Here is a 21491-nt window from a genome sequence, read left to right on the forward strand (position 1 = left end):
GGTGCAGTCAGTACATGTTTTGCTAATGGTACACAATGCTTTACACATAAAGAAATGAGCAATTCAGCACTTCTTTAAAAAAAGGGAAGGTTTCTATATGGCGTGCGTCGCCTGTTCGTGGGTGATGCCATGTTGAGATCACATGATGTGCCATGTCATGTAATTGAGCAAATGTTATACTATATAACGCTCTCAACAGTCAGTACTCGTGTTTTACAAAGCATAAACGGGTCATTGATGAATAAAGTTTTTAAAAGTGTAAAAAAAACATAATGGAGATATATTTAATTTTGAAGTTTTATTAAGTGTTAACAATGAGATTATGTGGTTTTTATAATCAATTAACACTGCTTTTGTTATTTTTTACAAGATGGACAAAATTTGTCACCAAAAAAGTCATTTTGTATAACCAAAATTTTACCGAATGACACTTTAGGTTATACCGAATGACAGTATTTTCAAACAATGCTAACAGGCTGATATCTAGCTAGCTGGCAAAAGGACAAACATTTTATATTCAGTACAAGTTTTTAAAATATTACAGCATTTCCGTTGTTTTATAGCGGTTGCACCAAATGACCTGATGTTTCGGGACATGCGTAGGAGCAAGTGAAAACATGAATGTGATCCTGTGCAGGTGTCTGAATGATGTCACATCCTGTCACATGATAATGACCACATGACTTTATCCAAAATGGTCCCTTTATATTGGTTACTCCGAATGACATCAATGAAATTCATTTTTCCGGACATTCTTTATCATAACAAAGCAACGACTTTCTACACATAATTTTAATACCATTTTGCACTATGTTGATATATGATGTTATAAAATCATGCCAGAATAAAAAATATATACATTTATTTCATTTTAAGATATTTTAACCACAAATTAAGTGGCTGTACTGGCCTTTGGACGGTTAAACTAAATGACACTTCAAAATCTTTAAAATACATTTATATGTAGTAAAAACCTTTAATTAAATAGTAATATGGTATGAAACTGCAGCAGACTAAACTTCATACATCCAGACCAATAGGTGTCAGTATAGTCCAAAACACTTTGGGGCGAATCCAGCTATTTGAACGTAAACAAAAACTTACTGAGTGCAGTTTTAATGATGACAATTGCTAAAAATCAAACAATACTCATTTTACACAACATTTCCTCAGTTCACTAGATGCATTGAAACCAAAATGCAATGACAAAGCAGTTAATAAATTAGAGAATTGACACAAGGAGGAACTAACTGCTCTTTATTGGTCACACTGGCATGTTTAGTTGGCGTTGCTGATAATAGACCAGCATATATCAGTCAGGACAAGATTACTTGCCAATGCAGATCACTTCAAATTGGCCAAATATTAATCGGCCTGGTCAATACAGTCTTTATTGTTGTCCCAATCTTAGCAGGTGCAGCCTGTTTTGCACTAGCATCTGTCATGTTAAGCAGAAAAACTTTGACTAGTTCATGTACTGTCATTAAAACACACATTTATTATTTGGGAAGACCACCAATAATACCTGCTTTATAATAAGATTATGACTATTATAATCTGGATTTAAATGAACTAAAGAAGCTGAGCACAATGGGGTTTGAAGACACCACAGAGACACCGTCTGTCTCCTAATTCTGTTTTGGACAGCTGTCTATGCAACTGTTCCTATTAAAAGAGCATAAACTGTTTACTGCTCCTCTTTCATCCGATATTAGCTTGCTAGTAGTCAGTTGCTGCATTATTGTAAACTGGAGGCCATTGTTGGACATGTAGAGGCCTCACATCCTTCTTTGGTGCCTGAACGTTGGAGACCGTTGCTTTCCGGTTTGCCAGAGCAGATAATGCATCCCGCACAAAAGCTGGGAAGGCCTTCGGTCTTAGATCTCATAAATACAGCTGTCTCATGTTTATCTACAGTGTTGCATTACAGGACTTCTCCATCCTCCTACCTAACTTTGCCATGATGTCATCTCATTCTCCGGCTCTCTCTTTCTCCTTCCTTCTCTCTCAGTTTTATTGGGAGAGCCCGTATCTGCGTGTCCTCAGATGCACACATGCTAGGTCATTTCCTCATTGTCTTCCACATAAAGCAGCCCTGTCTTATGTGGAGCTGCACAGGAACTGCTCATGTCAAAATAAGTGGGCAGCTGGGGCTGGGAAGAGGAAAAGCAGACACATGTTTACCTTATAAGTGAAGGTCAATACTCCTTAAATCAAAAAACAAGGCATTAAGGGAATAGTTCACTCTCAAATTCAACATAGGCTCAGTGAAAAAATGTGCCTGCAAAACTCCAGAAATGTACATATACAGTACATACAATTCACTGCAGTTTCCTGATCAAATTAACACTATAGCTGCAGTAAGGCACTGTTTACATTGAGATGTGTTTTGGTTGATCGGATCACAAGTAGACGAGAGAGAACTAGGAACTCCACTTTCGACCACTTCTGTCCTGATTTCTTTGAGGAAAGGGTCTATGAGCGGGTAAATATATGGGCTTTTTCAGATCTTTCAATCTAGCGGATGAAATAAGCTCACGCAGTTTACATATGAACGTGACCAGAGACAACGGAAAACATACAGAGATCATCAGCTTTCTTTTGTGCTCTGATAGCCACAAGAGCATGACAAACGCAGTGAGTGTGTGTTAGAATTCAGGAATGGCAAGAGAACATTGTGCTTGGTACATTTTTCATCTTCCAATCAAACGTAGGTTTTCAGCTGACAAAGTTTAAACCCCGTCTGGTTAGTGTGCTTCCCATAATGTTTACGCATTAGGTCAGTAGGTGGTCTTTTGTGGCTGAGCGTCTACACTACGAAAGCAATCCAGTCAAATGCGTTTTCGACTACCTCTGGAAATGCTCGAAAATGGACAAACTTTTCCTTTTTCATACAAATTAAAATTACAAGAGCAGATTATCTATTAACCCTTAAATCCATGACTGTTTCTCCAATCATTCTTACATATTTGGGTCTTTATCGACCCGGATCTATATCTAACACGGAAGGATCTCTACCTGACACGATAATATAAAACTCCTCTGATATTAAGAGTAACAATTACAGAAGAATAAAATAAATAGTGTTTTGTTACCTTTTGGAGCTTGAAAGGGCTCAGTAAAAATATATGTACACTTATACACACCTCGGGTCGTTTGCGACCCTATACAATTTTTTACAAAAAATGAATACAAAAAAAAGGCATTCTTTTATAATTTTATGATTTTTTTTTTGTTATATTCATTATAATGAATTGATTGAGGAATACCAAGAAGGTTGATGTCTAACTTTAAAAAATGAACGAGGAGGAGGGTAGTGAATGATCACTAAAGACCCGAGGTATGCATTTAAAGGTTAATAAAGACATATTTTTGCACGGTTACTTGCATAATAGTATGTTATGATCTCAAAACTCTTATTATAGTGAATTGACCCTTTGCCGGGAGTTTGATTGATAGGCGTTCTAACCAATCGCAGCGCCGAATCTACCGTTATGTCCGACAAAGCAGTCAGGGGAGTTAGTAGATTAACGTCGGTGGACTTGAACTTGAAAAATGTACCGGAGTCTTTCCGCTGTTGAAACATTCATGTTTATTTGATGCTATTAACTAGTCGGAAGAGATGATCGGTTCACGAGCCGCTTGAAAAAGCCCATGGAAAGAGAACATTAAAGAGCCACAAAATGGTATTTATTGTTTAAATTTCTTTAAAAATCACAAAATTTAAGACTTTGTTTCATATCAAAAGTAACTTGTTCTGTCTTGTCTGTTGACGCGTTGTTAGTGTCCTCTTTGCTCCACAATGTATTTTTCACTGCGTGAGAACATGATGTGTGGTGTAAGAGTGGCATGGCTTGTTGAACATAACAACAGTAACTAAAGGGGCTGGGTCTTTGCGAATGATCAATTATTCGTAAACTAAGGGGCCGTTCACACAAAATGCATTTTTCCAGACTACTAGGAGCAAGATAAAATGGCATGGTTGCATCAGCAATTGTGTTTTTATTGTGTTTTTGCTTTTGTTAACAGGTATAGTGTAGGTAGTAGACGATTTTTAGCGCAACTCACCAGATATTTTACTTTTGAATGCACCTTTGCCACAATACATATGACAATCAACGTAATAAAATGCTACCAGATTTACGTTCATTTGTTTCAGATAAAACTAAACGCACTTTTAGCGACATTCACTGAACATGTTAGTGATGAGAAACATGCAAGAAGCAATATGATATCATTTTTGCTGAAATGTCTCCACATGTCATATTACCAATGAGCCTGGGTTGCAAACATGAAAATTCAGTCATTATTTGCCAGAATAATTGGTTAGAAAATTAAATATTTTATGGTGCTTTATTGGTGTTTTTTTAGCTGTTGAGTTGCATAACCAGCTAAAAATATTTCTATTTTTGTCTTTGTCAAGTTTGGTTCAACATGACAGTAAATAATGACAGAATTTTCACTGTTGGCTGAACTATCTTTTAGATCCATTATAATCCTTGAGGTCTTGCATGCAAAAATGTTCTTTTCACATAACAAAAGGCCAAAAAAAAAACAGGTATGGACATTTTGCAGACATTCTCAAATGAGCTGGACAGGGAAAACCCTGTGCCAAAAGGACTAATTGTCCCATCTAAAAAATTCCTTCCACTTAAACAGGCTGGTGCTGGACAATGACAGCCATTAACGGCACTGAATTGCTGTCATCTGACATTACTGACATCCTCATGTAGAGAGATATTTTAAGCAGCTGAGGATTTCAGCATTCCTCTTGTAAGGTGTTTTTAGCAGAAAAAGAACTGGATAGTTAGAGCTGGACAAAGATTGATTGGTTTAAATTCGTTCACATGCTTTTGGATCGATGAAGAGTTCAACTCACATATAATTTGTTGCTGACCTATAAATGTGTTGTGTTCTTTTGAATGCCAAGGCAAATGCATTACAAAGGGAATTTGACTAATGCATTTGCAATAGTGATTGTGAGACTTGAACGGTTAGTACTTCCTTATTCTGTTTTCTTAGTTTTCTTGCTATTCTTCAAACTTGTTTATTTAGATTACCCCAGTTTCAAATAAATATTCAATTAATTCTGTTTTTCATAGTAAAAAAAAAACATGCTTTCCATGCAAGTTCAGCTGTCCTTAAAGTGGAACAGGTAAATACACGCTTTAGAAGGTATCTCCTTAACGTCAATCCTGTCATGTAAATAGTATGCAAATACACATGGCAAACACCCTGAGCAGTTACAGCCTATAGTAGCAACAGTTGAAAACTGACGTAGTAAGTTTGCTGAAACCTTTTATGACCTTTCTGGGAGAGTAGTCTATATTTGCCCTAATGGTTTTTTATGATATTTTTCCTGTTTTTATTCATTTAATTATGTCATTTTTTTTTTTATATAGAAGTATGTATTTGCAATAAAAGTATGACTGAGATAAAGATATCTCTGTTTATATATCTGGAGAACAAGATACTGGTGCTTGCATTAGAGAGAGAGCATGAAAGCAATGAGTAAATGAACAGCAATATCAGTATCAGCCCCCCACTTATTTTATCAGATGGAACATTCTGTATTTTATGGTCCTTAATAGCCTCCTAATTCATGATTGTAATGCAGGAGAAAACGGATAAATAAAAAAATAAATAAATAAAAATCATTCATAGCAAGTGAATCTCTTGAAAACATTTCTAGGTCATAATAAACCACAAAACTGATAGGAAAAAAAGGAAAGAAAAATAATATTTTGCATTGTGACAATAATTATACTACTGCAATGTGTCAGTTTATAATATACACAGTTTTGGGTATAGTAACTGATTACATGTAATCTGGATTACGTAATCAGATTCCAAAAATGTAGTATTTAGATTATATTACGTTTTAGATTAAATTAGATTACTTACAGTTACTTTTTATTAGAGATGCACTGATACTAAATTTATTTATGTGCTGATACAATATACCGATAGTTTGGGGGGTTCTGCCTTTTATACCTTTTTTCAATCAATGATAATTTCATTATAATTAATAATGAATCATTATATTTTTTAATTATACATATTATTGAAAGAAATGCAAATAAAAACTTAATTTTCTCAATTTCATCAACTTGTTTCAGAACTGGTAACAGTTATAAATGCATTACTCATTAATATTTACTAAATTCTGAAGATTAAATTAATATTTATTTACTTTCTGAATGTTATTAATTCATATAATTACTATTAATATTTAACATCAAACTGGTTTCTTAGCATTTTCTTTAAACAAAGCACAAATGTAGTGCATTTTCTGACTATCGGCTGTTCTTAAACTATCGGCCGATAGCGTGAAAATGTGCTTTTATCAGCCTATACAGATTATTGGCCAAAATATTGATGCATCTCTACTTTTTATGGATTACATATTAATCACACAATGGAAATAAATTATTCATAATTTGTGTCACCCCAATTCTTCTATTTACTCTGCTATTACTCTTATATTGTGTTATACTGTTTAGCTTTGACTATATTCACAATATAGAATTGGCATTTAAATGTCATGCAAATAAATGTGTGATGTTTCTAAATTTAGGGACAAAAGCACCTAAGTTACTAAACACTGCTGATACACTCTGTCTTTATCATTTCCAGTGACCTTGACTACTTTTTGCTCTGGATAAAAGTCTGGACAGAAATATTTAAAACCTGTAAAACTTTGAATGTTTATTATTGTTTGTTCATTCATGTTATGCAATGATTCCCAAACTTATTTTCTCAGAGAAACCCCTTTGACCTAAAATATTTACTGAGATTTTAAACAAGTCAGGTCAAAAGTAATCTAAAAGTAATTAAAAAGTAGTCAGAGTACATTACCTAAAATGGGTGATCTAGATTATCTATAATATCATGTAATTTGAAATCAGTAAGGCTATCTGCCCAGCACTGAATATGCATACAAGTATTATTGTACCATGATTTTTTTATGTACAAGTTAATAACAATATTTTATTAATTGAAAAGTTTTTTTTTTTAATAATTAATATACAGAAATGAGAAAAAAATCATCCTAATATAAAAGTAAGGGTCCTAAAAACAAGCCATTTAATTTTCAAAACACTAGGTGAAATATGCTTTGGATATGTATGTACTTGACAGCTTTTTGTGATATTCACCCACGTGTATTTAATTTCGACAGAGTAAGATGTAAGATTGTCCCACTGCCCGTCTAAAACCTGTGAAGCTGTGCCAAAGGCTGTGTCACTACTGACTGCAATAAAACTGAAGGTCGGAAATGGACAATTCTGGCATTTCCCACCACAGCTTCTCATTTCCTTTTCCTACAACTGCCATTGGCTTCCTCTGTGTCCGCTCTCATTTGAATCTGTGGATCATTTGTAGAAGTGCCTGAGCAGAAAGAGGTGAGAATATCTCAACTGCTTGTGTAACATGAGCGTTCAGCAGCTATAGCAGTAGTTGGTACCACCCATTCTCCTGGTCCTGATCTGACATCACCTCCCAAACATGTCTGTTTGCATAATCCATCGCTACATTCCTGCATGATCATATCGGGGGAAGGTGACTGCACTGTGTTCTCTTCCTACTCCAAACGTCCTCGCTGCACTGCGTTGTCGCCTGGAAAGTGTACTTCGTGTGCATTTGAGGTTGTTTGTGTGTCTGGGTGGGGGTCAGCAAGTTTCCAGAGCTGAGTCCCTGTGTCAGCTGCCGCCCGTGCTGTTGTTTTGCAGAGGAGCGCTGGGAAGTCCTTGCCCTCCGAGGTCAGCGGCGAACACCTCCCAGTTCCTGCTTTGACGGACAAACCAACGCTCAAACAGACATTCTCCTTGTTCCACATCAGCTGACACACATTGGATTTGCTCTCAATACCCAAATTGCAGACAGCTGGATGTCCTTTGAGTGCTGGGAGACGCTCAGCTCAATCTTCTTCGGTTGAGTTAATGAGTCCGTATAGATTACTATTCCATGCCTGGGAGTTCAGCAATAGTCCGTTTCTGCGACTAGTGGTGCTTTGTAAGATTTGAACAAACCCCTTACCTTAAAGGAATATTCCAGGTTTTGCACAACTTAAGCATACTAGCAGGCATAATGTTGATCACCACAAAAATGTATTTCCACATGTCCCTCTTTTTCTTTAAGCAAAATCTTGATTGCAGTGAGACGCTTACAATGCAAGTGAATGGAGCCAATCCTTTAAGGGTTAGTTCACTCAAAAATCAAAATTCTGTCATCATTTACTCACCCTCATGTCACTCCAAAGCCATAAGACTTTCGTTCATCTTCAGAACTCAAATTAAGATCTTTTTAATAAAATCTGAGAGGTTTCTGTGCTCTATTCACCCAAAACTCTGATGGTTTAAAACATTCATAAAGAGATCAGTTTAGTCCAAGTTTTCTGAAGAGACACGATCATTTTATATGATGAACAGATTTAAATTAGGCCTTTATTTACATATAAACACTGATCAATAAACATAAACAGAAGCTCAGCTGTACTTGCTTGATATGTGAGAACAAACCTCTTCTTGGTTCTTGCAGAAGCTCAAACGTGTTGATGTAAAACGAGAGAATCAACCTCTTTGGTTCATTGTCGTCAAGCAAGCATGCTTGACCTTCTGTTTACCAAATTTGAGTGCTCTATGTACGTTGGCTGTTTTTATGCTTATCAATATCTCTTTAGAAGACTTGTATTAAACCACTCGATTCATATGGATTACATTTACATTCTCTTTAGGAACATTTTGAAGCATCAGAGTTTCAATGGAGGGACAGAAATCGCCCAGATTTCATTAATAATGTCATACATCCTGTGCAATGCAACACCAGGCGTGACGCAAATGTTTTTTGCTAATTTCAGCCCAACGCAGTTATCATTTTCACATCCTGTGCCACGTTGTTTAAATAGCAAATGCATTTGCGCCCATCTGCATGACTGTTTCGCCAATCATTCTTACATATTCGGGTCGTTATCGACCCGGATCAATATCTAACATGGAGGGATCTCTACCTGTCGTGATAATATAAAACTCCTCTGATATTAGAGTAACAATGACAGAAGAATAAAATAAATTGTATTTTGTTACCTTTTGGAGCTTGAAAGGGCTCATTCTGAGCAGATGTTTTATGCCATCATCACTGTCCTCATCAGAGCTCATTTCCCAGTAAATTCAGCAAATAATGGGCTAGTTTTATGTTTCTGATCAACGAATATGAGCCCATTCGCGATCTCAAACGTATTCTCAAAACTATTTCATTTTCAACATCTTCAAAATCAATATTTCTATCACTAACAGCTTCACCAGATCAATCCAGTAACAGTTACAGTCATATTTCAATGCGTTCAGTACTTACTCTGCAGTAAATCACTGAGCCATTTCATGTTGTTATTATTATTTCATTTTCTGTCTGAATGAGTCGTCACTTCAGCATTGTGTATCAGACATTGCCACCTTGTGGAATAAAGGTGAATCGCACTTATTCCGTCATCTAAGATTCAATTATTGTTGTGCAGAAAAATATATGTACACTCATACACACCTCGGGTCGTTTGCGACCCTATACAATTTTTACAAAAAATGAATACAAAAATAGACATTCTTTTATGATTTTATGATTTTTTTCTTGTTATATTCTTTATAATGAATTGATTGAGGAATACCAAGAAGGTTGATGTCTAACTTTAAAAAATGAACGAGGAGGAGGGTAGTGAATGACGTCCCGGGTCACAAAAGACCCGAGGTATGCATTTAAGGATTAAAGAGCGTGTTAGTTATGTGGCACTTCCTGGGAAACTGGCGCAAAATAACGATAATATAAATCTGCTGCAATCAGGGAAGCCAGTGTTTTCCTACATCATAAATGACTTGCGTCTCAGAGCGTGGCCGACAAAACGCAATAAAAGTCATGTTATTATGCGTTCGGACGCCTGGTGTTTGGGAACGCTATCATTCGAGACGCTTCTGGGAAGGAATATAAAAATATGTATATATATATATATATATATTTTTTTTTTTAGAATTTATGTTCATCTTGGCATATGCAAATTCCCCAAAATGCACATAAAAATAGGTGGATGGAAACATTGCTAGTGATTATTTAAACAGATTTACAGCTTAAACACAGTTTAACCGAAGAATTAATGCACACGCTATTATAAAATTGTAAGCTTCACATTTCTGTTTCTAACCCTACAAAAATTGGCCCCATGGACTTCCAATTTAAGTGTCTCAGTGTAACCTTGATTTTTTTTAAAACAAGGTCCGAGTCAAAGTAATGTTGGGGGGTGAGCACAAATGCTTTCAATATAGCTGAACTTTTTGATTATTGAATATTGTATTGAATTCAGAATATTTTTTATGTACTGAACTTAAAATATGTACTGAACTTATAATATGAACTTATAATATGAACATTTCTGCTACGAACAGAAAAATCAGTTTTTCTATGAAGAGAAAAATAGATTTACATTGAGGAAGGGACCCATGACCAGCGCCATATATTATTTCTTCATATCACCTAGTGGGCGATAAAACAGGTGAAAACAGTAGGATGACGATTGTTTCCTTCTTGTCGCTAGCTTACTCGGTATGAGATATAAATTACATCATTTATCCAGAATGGGTTATGGCTTCCTTTATTTGAGCCTCTTATTTGACACACTTTATCTGACCTCCCATTAGTCAGGAAATTACAGTCAAGATGGAGGATCTTTATATAGTAAATAGCCTGGCCTTCAGCATGTCCTGTGGAGCTACCTGTTTGTGTTGTAAGCTGAAAGCTCAACAGCAGCAGTAGCATGTTCCAGACTTCCTCTGGATGGCACCTACAGGAAATGTTCAGCCCGAGGTCTCATGAGGAGGGGAAATGAGTAGGACGTGTTTGGGGTTTCTTGTGACTTTTTTTTTTTTTTTTTTAAGTCTGCTATTTTTTTAGAGCACTAAATTAAAGTGTGTTTTCATCATAGGAAATCAGATTCCACTGATAGTGATCTTGTGACTCAAAAAAGTTTGAATGCCTCTTACTAGTTCTTATCGTCAAGTTTTTTTATATATATATAACCTTGACAATAAGGACTAATAAAAGGCAGTATATATATAAAATTAGTCAATTGGGCTTGAAGAAGTTTAAACCCAAGAGAACTCAATGTCAAAATAAGGTCTTTTCTCACTGTCTCTCAAAAACTCCATTGTGTCTTGCTGCCTTTTTTAGAAGCTAATTCACAACTGGGTGACATTAATTTAAGTCTTAGGCATGTGTCTGTAGTCTTCCAAATTTACAAAGTACGCTGACTAATTATGTAGACTGCAAGATGTATCTTTATGATCGAACAGCTTGAAATCATTGATATAAAACAAATGAAATGAACTTCTGTCATGACAACTCTCTGAGTGTTTGGCATGGTAATAGTATGACAATGTTAATATGTTTGGTCTTGGCTGAATAGATCTGCTACGTTACTTGCTTCAGAGCAAGTAGGCAGGACTTACTACTGTCAATACATACACAAAACACTGTTGTGAGCAAGTAAGACATGCTGCTGCTGTACAATTTAGCAAATACATGAATTACCCGTAGCAGATCTATACAGGTGGAGCTGGGGTGGTGGAGGTTTTCTGAAAGCACGCTGCACTGCTGCAGCAAATGCTAACCAAATATTTGGCTGCGTCCGGAAACCTATGTAGCTGACTTGTCGCTAGGGCTGGGCGATATATCGCATGCAATTGTCACGCGCATTTCGTCAGTAAAGCCGGTTCCCTGATAACCGCTAAATCGCCATCGCCATCTTTCAAATGGAGCGGCATTTAATAGTCAGAGCCGTAGATCACTGACAAGCTACGCAATATCGCGTTCATTATCGAAGGCGATTCATCTGCGATAATGAACGCGATATTGTGTGGCTTATCAGTGATCTACGGCTCTGTCTATTAAATGCCGCTCCATTTGAAATCAGGTGATGGTGATTTAGCCGTAATCAGGGAACCGGCTTCACTGACGAAATGCGCTTGACAATCGCATGCGATATATCGCCCAGCCCTACTTGCAGCCCGTGACTTGTAAGGCAGCGTTTGTGCATGAAGGCACCCCATGAAACGGACAGACTTCTGAGGCAGCATAAGAGTTTAATGATCTACAGCAATATAGTGTGAGCTTTGGTGAGAACTAAACAGATCTTTAATTACTACAGTAGTCATTTCTCGCTAGAAATGACATCAAAAGTGGAAAATGGTTGTCAAAAATGTACATTTACTCACAAACTGGCCAGCAAATGCAACTTTCGTACGCCATCTTTATTTTTCAAGCTGAACTGTCTCAGAATGGAAAGCACAGGATTGTGGGATATCAAAGGCAGCTAAGGATACATATATGCTGCCTTGAAAAATTGATCAGATGACCGTATCTCAGGAAACAGGAAGTGAAGCTAACATTGGATTTGGACGTGCCTTGATGCCTTTCTACCTTGAAATGTGTCCTCCGAAGGCAGCACTTTTCAGATTTCGGATACAGCCTTTGAATCTTGAGCAGCGAGCTCATTAGCTGCTGATACAGCAGGAACCAATCAGCTGTGCCCTATAAAGGAAGATGTGATTGCGAGCAGATTGAGTTAAGGACCTATCAGCCTGTGTCATCTAGAGTTTCATGACAGAACTTTGTATATCTTTATCATGTTTGTCTCATGAATGCTAAAAGATGAATGGGATTATGAATGTAATTGTGAAAAAAAGTCTTTGAATGGTTTTGCTGATATTCTTGAGTAATTTATACTGATGTTACATTTTTGTTCAGATATATGCCTATGTGTTTCAACATTCAGACAAACACTATTAAAATTCTTTGGAAGACACTTTGTGTTTATCTATTCATGCATTTTCATACATTATCACCATTAACTTTATCTTATAAAAGGCTTAAAATAGCAGTAAATATATTATTTTAGGTATATCGTCCAACCCAAAAGATTTTTGGGTGCAAAATAATGGTGCCACATTGGTATCGATTGATTTCTAAAATGACCCTTATAACCTCCCCATCACTTCCCAGAAAATTGTTTATTCAAACAGATAAAAATTCCCAATGTTCTCTGTGTCCTAATGCTCCAGTGCTCAAGGGGTTTGTCGAGATCTATTAGTCGATTACGCTTGGAGATGATGAGCAGTTATTATGGAAAATGATCATTAAAACGTTCATCTGTTTTGACATTTGAGGGCACCCGTACAGGTGATGTCATCATATTAAGGATGACGCATGTGATTGGATGAGCTCCTGTCTGCGGTAGATGACAGAGGTCACATGGCATACAGAGGGCCATGCTTGATTAAAAGTGCTCTGTGCTGCTTAGTCATGATTGGAGAGGGGCGGCACTGGCTTCATAGCACATCTACTTTAGACGCCGTTCCAGGACAAAGCTCTCTCTTCCTAAAGCTACTTATCACAGGCTTGCATGAAATATAACCCCCTCAAGCAAATGACTTCAGCATGATAAAATCTTTAAAAGGGTGTAAGCATTACAAGGCAAGGACTTGCGTTTGAAAGCATTTGTCATAACTGTGGTTTGATTCTTAATGAGCAAGATAAACAGGTTTTTCAAAAAAAAAAAAAAAAGAGAGAGAGAGATTTCCTATCTGTATCTATTCTTCCTGTTCTTCGGCCCACCAATCTGCGCATGTCATGTAGTAGTAAATACGAGAGAGACACAAACACAGGATTACTCCAGCAACAAAATTATAGAGACGCCTCTGAGGATTACAAGACGCTTTGGAGTGGCAAGTTGTGAAAAAACACAGTCTTTGCATTGCCTTCCTTGTGATCCTAACATTAGCAAAGCTTGGATGGTCGGTGTTGTTGCGCTGCAGGCGACCCGAGATTAAGTCCTGGCTCACGGACCTTTCCCTATCCCATTTTCTATGGCCCCTTTAAGATGAAAATATGAATTAAATCATTGTAGTATGAGTAATCAATAGAAAAAACTACAAAAACAAGTAATGTCATTATACAAATGCCTTATTAATATATTAAAGGTGCAATATGTAATATTTGGGCAGGAAAATATCCAGAAACCACTAGGCCAGTGTTATATATTTTGTTCACTTGAGTACTTACAATATCCCAAATGTTTCCAACTATTTGTAAATCATGAGAAAATTGCAATTTTAACCAAGGCTCCGGGACGTGTGAGGAGTCGCCTGTCAATTGTGTCACCCGCGTTACCCTCGGTTTCCAGTTTTATTTTGTAGAAACCATGGAAACACCAAAGATGCTTTAATATAATACACTTTTTAATAGACAAGGGACTTTTTTTATATATTTATAGACAGAAAACTAATTATTGTTATATAGCTCAACACATTTAGTCTTATTGTTTAAATCAAATTTTTCTTGATTTTTTTGCGAGTACCATGCTTTACCATGCCTCAGAGAAAAACACTATTTTGTGAAGTAGCTAACATAGCATAATCAGCTTTATTTTTAGTAACAGTAATACAGAATTATGTTTTATAATGAATTGCATGCCATTTATCAACACAAGCTGTCCAGTATTTAATATGATATTGTAAAATCGATCAGTCTTACTGCAGTGTCTCACAGCAGCCGCCGAGTGAACACACAGAGTAACGTTATAACATCATTTTCAACACACTCAAATGTATCTAATATGATAAACAGAGCTGCGTTACCTCATACTCATGACCAGAATAGCGGAATCGGCGACAGCGTCTGTGGCATAATAAAAGTCCCGCTGCTCGCGGCGTGTGTTGCGCAATCACTCCAGCGGCCTCGTTCAGCTCCAACAACACTTGGTCCTGATCTGCTTAATACTACAGTAACATTAATAATCACATCCATGAACATGATTTCTTCCCGAGTCCTATCCCTACTCTTTTGCACCATCCATTGAGGTGAAGACCACATGTCCCAAGATTCTGCACTCAAACTTGGCGTCATCAAGATACGCCTTTGTTTTGAATAGGCCCCTAGCGACCTCTAGCGGACATAAATCCTACATACTGCAGTAGTTTATTTAGCAGGACATTAGACCCTGTGCTGGCCACAGTAAACTGTATCTTTGTTTATTTTCAGATTAATCTTGCATTATTAAGACATTAACAATAGTCAATTATTGAAATCATTATGACTACATTATAATTCTGAAGCCGCTGCCGTTTTGAGAGTTACCACATGATGTTGCACTGGTCAGGTGGTACAAGTTGGATCTCTCAGAAAAGTTTGTAATTACGAGTTCTACGAGGACATGAATGCTTTTAATTACAGTTATTCCGACGTAGCATGAACACACCTTTTTTTTTATTTTATTTTTTTATTGACTGATAACAACAGTGTTGGAGCCTATACTGACATCTAATGGTGTGGATGTAGCATCACACAAATTCAAACATATAAACATATTAACATATTATAAACATATTATAAACATATTTTCTAAAAGTACAGGTTATTTCTTGAGGTGAAACTAAACAAAAGAAAATGTAAATGCACCTTCTAATATGTCAGCAGTGTGTTCAGTGGATTGTAGATTTGATGTGTGCCCTTGTAAAAACAAAGCACCCTGTGATACTCCCCACCGATTCTGTTAAATCATTATCACCCACCAGTGAAATGCAGAGGCAGCCTGTTGCATTTCTCCCTGTGTGGATCAGTTCGCACACTCCTGATGGACTGGTTAATCATTCTTGTTGTCTGTGAGCAACCTGAATTTCACACATCTTTATCTGCATCAAGAATCAAGACAAAATGAGGTGTGAAGTTCTTCAAATGGATGAACCGTTGCACGACTGCATAATGTATTTTGCTTGCACTTAACATGCAATATATGAAACTTTATTTATGCAACAAAATGTAGCTCTAAATGATGACATTTAAAATATTAAATCTTAAACCAAGTCTTCAGAAACAGACTGATATTTAAAGGAAGTGCTGTATTTTGAGAAAGAGAAATGCATGTGTAACAGTATAATGGATCTGTTTGTCAGGTCTTAAAGTGACAGCAGCCTAATATACTTGCTGCCAAATTATGAGATAATATTAAAAATATCTATACAACAGTTTTCCCCATGGTATCAATGGCAATATTGTGGCTAGTGAAAATGCTGAGTAGTAAAAAAAACTTTTGGAAAAACCACTAGCCACTGTGAATGGGAGCAAGAAAGTTAATGTCAAGCCCTGCTTAAACCACACTTATGTTGTTTTTGTCAGCTTTTTGAACAATGTTTAGTTGATATTCTGTTGCTTGTTTCTGCTTCTTTTTTTTTGAAAATTTTGGATCCAGTGATTCTGTTCTATTTCAGAAGATGTGTAAACATGGATTGTCGGAAAAAGTGGTGAGGAAAGAGTTTAAAAAAGGGCCAAGGATATGGAACATAACATAACCACGATCCATCGGTTCTGCACGTTGTAAGCATCTTTCTTCAACTTTCAATGCGCATCAAAGGTGTGCTTGGTTGCAACATCTCCTATTGCACAACATGCGGTTTAAACCACCATGTCCAGGTCAGCTTGGTTTGTTTATGTGACTGAGGATGTGGCCCACTAAAACAGTTGAGCTCAACCTTTTAAAGTCACCCCCTAAAGTGACAGCGTCTCTCTCCTCAGCAGGGTTGCTTCAGTTGACTGTTCATTCGGCAGCGCTAATTAACGTACGATACAATCTGCCTCTGATGAAGTCAACCTGACAAACAAGAGAGATTTCAGGCGGCTTATGTTGTACGCCCATCTCGTCCTCATTAGAAAGCTGTCATGCTTTGAGTCAAACCCAACTGAAGTGTGCCCTGCTGACTCTAGTTCAGCTTTCAAACACAAAAACAGCACAGATGGCAGAGAGCAGAGGAAGTGACACAAAGAGTTCTGATGAGACAGAATGCTTTGCTGTCACTCAACACTCTCATGCATGGCTTTATGAATTGATCAGGGCGCGCATTCAACCCCAGCTTTAGAGTTTTTCAAATACGAGTAGGAGTCGACTAAATGCGTTTGATTGGATCTAGTTATCAGCACCCAATGGCTTCATTCAGAGGTGACGCATGTGTCTTTTGCTCATCAGGGCTCAATGTTTGATACGGTCGCTCTTGTCGAAGAGACTATTGGCCAGATGAATGCAGAAGGTTGCAGTTGCAGCTCGGCTCATCAAGCAGAATAAGACTCTAATCAGCTTAAATGGTCCTCTGTCTTTAATCTGTCAGTCTTTCGCTTCTCGTCTTGCTCCCTTTTTCATCTGCACCCTCTTTGCAAGAGCTATGAGATTTCTTTCAGGAAGTAAATGTAATCACTCTTCATTTTGTTTGCTCATCCCAAAAGTCATGACACAGTAGAACGCAAGAGCGATGCTCATTTTTTTAACCAAACTAATTTCTTTTTTTAATATTTTAAAAATGCATACAACTTGTTCAACATGATTTAAAATTCTGAATTAACATTTATTTCAATTTTAATTAATTGACTCTGGTTGTCACTAACTTGAACTTTTGTTGAAAATGGTATAAAAATGTCCAAAACCTTATAAAAGAGTGTTCCTCTCAGACACTCGTTGGCTCATTGACCCAGATATGAATGCTTGGGAAGTTTGCCTTGAAAGTCAGGATGTACATGCATTACATGGCCAAAGTAATGTGAACACCTGCTTTCAGTTAATGCTTTTGGCTATTTCAGTTACATCCATTTCTAACAGGTGCATGAAATCAAACATGCAGCTACTGCAAACTCCATTGGCAACCATTCAGACTTGAACGGTCTGTACCAAAGTGACACTCATAGAATGCCACCTTTCCAACAAATCAGACCTTCCGTGGTCAACCACAAGTTCTGTTATTGTGAAATGAAAATGTCTAGAAGCAGCAGCTCAACCACAGGACCACTGTGTTCAGAGGACATTGTGCGTAAAAATCAACATGCATTACTGAGTTCCAGACTGCAAAGATTTGTTTACCGTATGTTTCATGCATTGAGTTTCTATGGCTGATCAGCTGGTCTCCCAACCTGGTTAGGGTGGTTTGTTTAGCTAGTTTTAGAGGAGTTTTGGGCACTGGTTTGGCTGGAGGACCAGCTGAGAATAACAAACCAGCTTAGTCTGGCTTTAAGCTGTTTTATTCGCAGGGCTCACATTACCATGCATAATATGAAGCTTTGGCGGGAATGGTGTAAAGTGCGCCTCCATTAGACTCTAGGGAAGTGGAAACGTATTCTCTGGAGCAATGAATCACGCTTTACCATCTTGTAGTCTGATGGATGAATATTGGTTGGGCGAATTCCAGGAGAAAGCTACCTTCTTGAACACCGTCAGTTTGGCCTAGACCCCTTTATTCCATTGAAGACAAATCTTAAAGTGCCCATATTAAGCTCTGCTAGAATACATTTACATGATTTAAAGTTCAAAAAACACATTTTTATCATACTGTACATTGCTGCTGTACAGCACGTCTTTTCACCCTCTGCCTGAAACACTTAGTTCCTGTCTCTTTAAAGCCCACCTTTCTGAAAAGCACAGTCTACTCTGATTGGTCAGACGTCCCAGTCTGTTGTGAATGGTCTACTGCTTAGAGCGTGTGTTACCGTAATCAAGTTAAATCTCCTGAATCTTTATGAGAAGCTGTAAACAGTATTATAGCTGGCTTATATCTGGTAATGGAAGTATATACAATGTTTTTTTTGTTTGTTTTTTCACCTCACAGCGGATAAAAAAAACTTCAACGTAGGGATTAAATTATATAGATCAAAGAACGCTCCCTTTACAATCTCTGGAGCTGTCAATCAAACAGCGCAAGTTTATCAGTGACTGAGTTCTGGACTTGCGCCAAAACTCCCGTTTTATTTAACGAATCTCTTATTTACATTGTGTTTGTACTGTTAGTTATGATGAAAGCATTCGTTAGTGTGCAGAAATTAAGTTGCAATGATGAGATCCCTGCTTTCATGCACTCAACAACATGTCTCAACAACACTTCATGCCACAATCCTAATGCCATAGATCTAAATATAATCAACACTTTACACAATTAGTTAACCTTGAGAGCAGTGAGTAAAAATGTTTTTGAGAGAGTAATACTTAGCTATTTCATATGCAAAGATGTTAGCCAATCACAGCAGTGGGCGTTTACACTGAAGTCTCACTGCAGACACGTTCCAACACAGCGTTCAAATCAGAGGGCTAAAATGAGGGTAGGAAAAATGCCTTTTTTTATTTTATTTTTGATGTAAAATTTATATTAACATTATAAGTGCACCCAAGGAAACATTATAAAACAATAAAACAATGCAGTTCATGACCCCTTTAAACATTGTTGGAAACATTTGGGATACTGTAAGTACACAAGTCAACAAAATATATAACATTGTTCTAGTGGTTTTTGGAAATCTTAATCCAAAAGTCTTATATACTGTGCCTTTAATAATAACTTTATATAACTTTATATATAATAACTTTGTATATAAACATTTACATTGCACATAAAACAATTTTATACCAAATTTTAAATGATATAAGGATGTATTATGTTGTTGAAATATAAACATTTCAATGGTGGTTGTAATAACTTGTTTTCATGACAGATTTATTCATAAACTAAATAATGAAGACATCAGGTTAATTTAAAATAAAATGAATATGTAAAATAGTGCATATATTTACTAAAGTTCTCCCGTCGGGAGTTTTTTTTTTCTAGCTAATTATCGAGTTTAAGGACAATGAATGGCTTTTCTGAGGTAAACGTGACAGTATGTTGTTTACAAGCTGTTTTATTGGTGTCTTATGTTTTATCGATGTGTATGTACATTGATTTTCAGGACAATATGTAAATGGTGAGCCATCTTTAGAGCCTACAGTCACACGCCGAGAGTTTATTTTAACGACTTTCCAATGTCATAAACTGATGTCACTTGTGTAAACACAGAGATGTGACACCTGCTCAGCATGCAGGAACTAGCCTGAATCAGTCACATCCAGCTGTGTTGGTGTATGTGTGTGTGTGTGTGTAGATTAAGTGTCTGTGGTGTGCAACAAAACATCTACTAGACATGTCTGTTAAAACAAGTGTGAAGGGGAAAGTCCAGTACAACAGATTTTAGCCACAAATCAATGCTTGTCCTCGTATGCCAAAAAAAAGAAACGTTAAATACACAATGGGAAAAAATGAAAATGCAGGACTAACTGCCTGCTGCTTCCTAAAAGCAGTTTTATCAAGTTTTAAAGCACTGTCACATGTATCATTTGCAAAAAGGGAATCCCACAATGCATTTAGACAAGCTCAGAGAAAACTTAAATCCAAGATGATGGGTCAAGACAAGAGACACGTTGATTATGAATAAATTAAACACTTTTAATACTGAAAATTATCACTAAAAAGGTTCAGTGTTATTAAATAGTAGTTGGCTTACCCAACATTTGTTTTTATTCTTATTAGAATATCACATTGTTAGCTTAGCAACATGCTAACATCAGACTCTGTTGGAATCAATTGTGAGTCGAGTGCCTAGATATTATTCATTTATTTTGCTAGGAAAATAGTTAAAGGTGCCATAGAAGGTCTTTTTAAAAGATGTAATATAAGTCTAAAGCCCCGTTCAAACCGCCAGCGACAAGCAGCGACAAAGCGACAGGATCCCATTCATTTCAATGGAGCGCTGGCGACTTCCGGCGACAAGAGCGACAGTGACCATTGGCGACGGAATGTAGGCGTGTCAAGCAACGAGATACAAGCGACAAAAGTTCAGATATTTCAACTTTATGCAAATCAGGAGCGAATTTCGTGAGCGATAGCCAATAGGAATGAAGCTCTCTAGGGCTCACGTCACCGTCTTGAGTGCAGGCAAGACAGACAGGAATAGTTCCGGAGCGATTTCACTGTTTTATAGGATTTGACTGTACATACATGGATATAATTAAATGATGCGTGGAAAAGAAACGGTCGGCAGTCTTGTGAGTTTGATTCATACATTTTGTGTTGTTATTATATGATGCTGTGAGCAATTTAGCACTGCTGCAGTTCATATTACAGTTTCCCCTGCATTGTGTTTATTATTAGGGACAAGAAAATTGATTATTTGTCAAATTCGAATGACATTTTAGTATTTTTGACAGTATGAGTGAGTTTAATTTGTTGATAGACCGATCGTTAATCTAGTTAATTATTTAATGCACCAAGCTCTGCAGTCACAACACTCTACAACAGCAGAATATTACTTTTAATTATTTTAAACCTAATTCCTTGTCAAATTAGAATGATTTCTTAGTTTTATATATCATTTGTGATTGCATTTTCTATAGATATGATCAGATGTGCAGTCTACCAATGACATTAGAGCGACAGCACTAGGGACGCCCACAAGCGACTTCACAGTAGGAGACTAGCGACATGCAGCGAAAAAGTCGCTGGCGGTGTGAACGGGGCTTGAGGTGTCCCCTGAATGTGTCTGTGAAGTTTCAGCTCAAAATACCCCATTTTGTATTAATTTTTTTATCTGCCTATTTTGAGCTATAATTATATATG

At 36.9% G+C, this 21491-nt stretch overlaps 1 protein-coding gene across 2 annotated transcripts in view; it reads left to right on the forward strand.

The window, feature by feature from the left end:
• gab2 (GRB2-associated binding protein 2) overlaps window positions 1-21491 on the forward strand; it is a 78458-nt gene that overhangs the window by 883 nt on the left and 56084 nt on the right. The window contains exon 1 of one of the 2 annotated variants that reach the window (XM_067366069.1): window positions 19204-19306. The exons of the other annotated variant lie outside the window; for it this stretch is intronic. Coding sequence (XP_067222170.1) covers window positions 19259-19306 — 48 coding nt within the window. The 5' untranslated portion in view covers window positions 19204-19258. Of the gene's footprint in view, window positions 1-19203; window positions 19307-21491 lie in introns of those variants that run through there. 2 annotated transcript variants of the gene reach the window in all.

Source organism: Chanodichthys erythropterus, chromosome 17, assembly GCF_024489055.1.
Source record: "Chanodichthys erythropterus isolate Z2021 chromosome 17, ASM2448905v1, whole genome shotgun sequence".
In the NCBI taxonomy this organism is placed as follows: domain Eukaryota; kingdom Metazoa; phylum Chordata; class Actinopteri; order Cypriniformes; family Xenocyprididae; genus Chanodichthys; species Chanodichthys erythropterus.